Source organism: Wolffia australiana, chromosome 9 (assembly GCF_029677425.1).
Source record: "Wolffia australiana isolate 7733 chromosome 9, ASM2967742v1".
NCBI lineage: Eukaryota > Viridiplantae > Streptophyta > Magnoliopsida > Alismatales > Araceae > Wolffia > Wolffia australiana.
In genome coordinates, this window is record NC_135843.1 from 5,493,433 (window position 1) to 5,497,858 (window position 4,426).

Here is a 4,426-nt window from a genome sequence, read left to right on the forward strand (position 1 = left end):
TAATTACACTAAAGCTTTATGATTACCCATTCGAAATGTTGAGCACAACATTGTAACGTTTGAACTTGTTCATGGTTTATGGCTGTCTCTTTTGAATTGTTCTGAATCTCTTGATTGATCTCTCTCCTGCAAATATATGAATTGGGCAGGGTTAGAGTTTCAAGTTGGAATAGGAATTTGATTTAAAATATTTTGAGTGACAAAAGATGATGAAGGCGTACAAACTTGGCCCATTGGGCCTTTCCCTGCTCTTCCTCTCTCTCTCTCTAGCTATCAATCTCTCTCTATATATATATCTCTCTATATATATCTATCTATATCTCTCTCTATCTATATATCTCTATATCCCTTTCTCTCTATCTATATCTCTCTATTCGTCTCTCTATCTCTATCTATACATCTCTCTATCCCTCTCTCTATCTGTATCTATATATATCTCTCTACCCCTCTCTCTCTATTCCTCTCCCTTTCTCTATCTATATCTCTCTATCTCTCTGTTCTTTCAAAAAAAAATCTCTTTATCTCTCTTTCTATTCCTCTCTCTATCTGTATTTATATACATCTCTCTATCCCTCTCTCTCTATTCCTCTCCCTATCTCTATCTATATCTCTCTATCCCTCTCTCTCTGTTCCTCTCTCTATCTCTATCTATCTATATATCTCTATCCCTCTCTCCCTCTCTCTCTATTCCTCTCTCTATCTTTATCTATCTATATATCTCTATCCCTCCCTCTCTCTCTCTATTCCTCTCTCTATCTCTATCTATCTATATCTTTCTCTCTCTCCCTCTCTCTCTCTATCCTATGTATTCCTGAACCCAAGATTACTGCAACGCCAATCCGTCTATGTTCCTCAACAGTACTCCATTTTTGGCCTCTCCCTTGCCCAAGAGCCACAGATGCGAGTTCCCATTTGCTCATCCCATTCCATTTTATTCCATTCTTCAGGTATTTTATTTTTTCCTGCTCAATGAAGAGAAATAAATATTCACTCCCTCAAAATTCAATATTTTAGAATCTACCTCATGTTGGGCCTGTTGTAGGTCCTCTTCATTAGATGAATAAGTTATTACTTTACTAGAAGGGGATCAGGCGAATACAAATTCCAACAATCTGATTAAAAAAGGGATATTACCTCCTGTTTTTTAGCACTTCCGTTTTCTTTTTCTGAGTCCTACGTGCTCCTGAGATCAAAAAACAATATGAATCATGTGTTCCAGAATATATATTTGATATCTCCAAATACATAAATAACAGTCAAACCAGCAATGTGTTCTGAATTATAGAAATATTTTGACTGGTCGAAATATAATACGGTAAACATTCAAAATATGAGAGACATAAATCGTAACCAGTGAGAGGATGCTGATATGCTGAAACAGTATGAAGGACTTTGGCATATCATTCTCGAAAAAGGAACTAATTTTATTAAACAATAACTCCCCAATGTATCTCATACAGAACGTTAAGGTAGAAAAGAATCAAAGATGAACTGAGGATCTCCATTCTGTGGCCTTTACTCTGGCGAAATAGAGGATATTTTAATTTCCTCCGGAAGGGGATTGGATCGAACTTGGGATCGTGATCGCAGGATGACACATGTGGGCTGGCCTCAGCTTGTGTGAAAGGCTCGGCAAGCAATCTTTATTTTTGATGCTTGCAGAATGTTGATGAATCTTTATTTTTGTTGACTTCATAACAGTCAGATGCATCTTCTTTGACTTCACAACATTCAGATTCATCTTAATTGACTTCTTTTGCTCGTCACACAGGCCGCAGATTCTCCAGCTGTTCCGGCTTCTCGAATGCTCCTGACCAGTCTGCTGCTTACCTCTTGAAAAATGATTCACGATCCCCCTCTTTCCCTCCACCACATTCTTTAAAGGATTCCGCGCATGTGAGATTATATGCCAATGTGTATATATTGGGTCCTTTTCTCATGTCTCCAGCATACTTTCTTGAAAAGAACACATCAATATCAATGATGTTTCAGAATAGGATTCACATCTCTGAATTGGAGAAATATTTTTTACAGGTATAAATATAACAAGCTAATCATTCAAAACATAAGAGATTTTGGCACTTACAAACACTAGTATAAATGGTAATCAATGCGAGGGATCCTCGAAGATCTTGAGAGTAATGGGGATCTCAGAATTTAGGTGAATACTTAGCTGGAAGGAGGTTGGAATTTGGCCCCCCACTTCACCAGAAGTTCGTCAATGTTGGCATTCATTCTTGTCCCTCTCCCGCCCCAAACCAGCATATCCGCCATATCCATGGAAGAAGACCCATCCACCTCCCGCACCACGTTAAACCCCATTCTCCTGTAGAACCTCACAAGCTGCGCAATCCAAAATCAGAAAATGTCCCCAATTCATCCAATTCAATGAAATTATTGAAAAAAAAACCTTATTTCTCTAATTCATGCAGATGTAGACCCCAAAAAGCGTTATTCATTCCATTCATGCGAAATACATATGCTGGAGACACTAATTTATCCAAATCACGTAGCTCTAGATGAAAAAATAATTTTCTTCATCATACCCTCAAATCTTATTCATCTGATTCATGGAATTCTAGACGCAAAACACCTTAATTAGAACAATTCATAGAAATACATGTGAAAAGAAACATAATTCATCCAATTCTCGGAAATATATACGCAAAAAACCCCAATTCATTTAATTCATGGATATCTAGACGCAGAAAAAGCTCAAATTCATCCATTTCGCATGAATATAGACACAAGAGAACATGAATTCATATAATTCACGTGAATATAGACGATAAATATTCTAATTCACCCAAATCACGTAAATATAGACGATAAAGATTCTAATTCATACAAAGAGCGTAAATATAGACGCAAAAAAAAGTCTAACTCATCCAATTCATGTAAATCTGAGCACAATCCACCTTTCCATGATACAGATCGGTGTCGTTGATGGCGAGGATCTCCGCCTTGTGGCAACCGCAATCGTAACCGTGACGGACAGCCGCGGCGCCGATGAACAGGCCGAGGCCGAAGATGGATCTTCCCTCGATCTTGAGCGTCTCGCGCGTCATCCTGATCGAATCGAGGTGGAGGACGAGGCCACCGATCCACGGACGGATGACCCCCTCCGCCCTGCCGAGCTCCGTCTCTCCGTTCGCCAAGCTCGTCCCCGTCACTCTAAAAAATGGACCTACCGTCTTCAGCTCGATTCTCATCTTCTGCAAGAGAGACACCTCCACGATATCCGCCATTGTCGGCTTGAACGGAGCTCCCCGAGCTTGCAGTGACAGAGGAGGAGGCGCCATGGCTGCTTCTCCTCATCCTCCCGGTATTTATAGTTTGTGATGGCCGAGCGGACGGATGACGTGTGACTATACGGGACCTACGTCATCTGACGATATTACCTTTGGATATTGAATTTCTTAATTATTTTTATCAAGAGAAATTCAATATCCAAAGGTTTACTGGAGATAAAAAATTAATATCAATTGTCAGATGATGTAAAAATACTCGGTAGTATTTGTCTCATCTCATTTCTCCTCGTCCTCCCACTATTTTTAGTTGGGTTAATATCACGGTTCAGCCCAAACTTTTTCGAAAATCAGCATTCTAGCCCTAACTTTTTTTTCGCTGCGGCACAGCCCGAACTCCCTATTTGGTCCGTGGGCGTAGCCCGGCTGTGACGTGGAATCGACGTGGCTGCCAGGTAGGTTTCCGGCGGAGTCCACCTAGGCGGAATCCACCTGGCAGCCACGTGGATTTCACGTCATAACGGGATTTGGAAAAAGTGAGATATATGATCGATTAGTCCGTCCAAGTAGAATCACCCGGGAGAGAGCTCAAAACCAGGTTTGAGAGAGAGGGGTCGGTGGAGAGGGAGAAAGAAAGGGCATGAGAGAGAAGGGGCGGCGGATTGTTGCTATTTGCAGTGGAATCGTTGCCAGTTTCTTCTTCGCTACGGGAGTTCCACAAGCTAGGGTTCATTGCCGTCGTCAAGGGCTGCCTTATTATCTCCCCCATTGGTCTTGTTCATCCAAGAAAGGTGCTCTCTGTCCCTCCTAATCTTCTTATTATGCAGCTCGTTTTTTTTTTTGAAATTTTATCCGAAAGTATTGTGGTTTATTGCGTCACTTCGGCGATCTATAGGAATTTTTTTTGTTGCGGCGATCTTGTTTAAAGCTGATTGTTCTAAAGGATGAACTTGTATGAAAAGTGTTGATTTTCCATTCGAATATTCTTGAAAGTTGCTGCGCTTTCCCATATGGACTGTGTCCTTCTCGTTGTCTTTGTTAAATTTTTAGCTCAAATATCTTGTTGTTGATCCTCTCGGAGTTTATCTCTTGGGAATTACCTGAAATTTGTGGATCGTCTTGTTAATTTGGCCATCTATCTGAAAAAAACGATGTGAAGTCCTTGTTGACTGTTGGTT

The 4,426-nt window shown here is 40.5% G+C and overlaps 1 protein-coding gene across 4 annotated transcripts; it reads right to left on the bottom strand.

The window, feature by feature from the left end:
* Positions 1-3,294, bottom strand: LOC144707820 (uncharacterized). Of its 4 annotated transcripts, none has more exons than XR_013582554.1 (4): positions 2,919-3,294; positions 2,087-2,343; positions 1,135-1,183; positions 1-126 (listed from the first exon to the last, which is right to left on the bottom strand). XR_013582554.1 is itself a non-coding variant. In XM_078581067.1 (4 exons), exons 1-2 carry the CDS (start codon positions 3,246-3,248, stop codon positions 2,170-2,172), a joined length of 504 nt encoding a protein of 167 aa, XP_078437193.1. In that variant the 5' UTR covers positions 3,249-3,294; the 3' UTR covers positions 1-126; positions 1,135-1,183. The 4 variants fall into 4 exon arrangements, 1 of the variants encoding a protein (XP_078437193.1); XM_078581067.1 differs by having other exon boundaries at positions 2,170-2,343; XR_013582556.1 differs by lacking the exons at positions 1-126; positions 1,135-1,183 and adding an exon at positions 1,404-1,952.
* Positions 3,295-4,426: the final 1,132 nt, after the last annotated feature.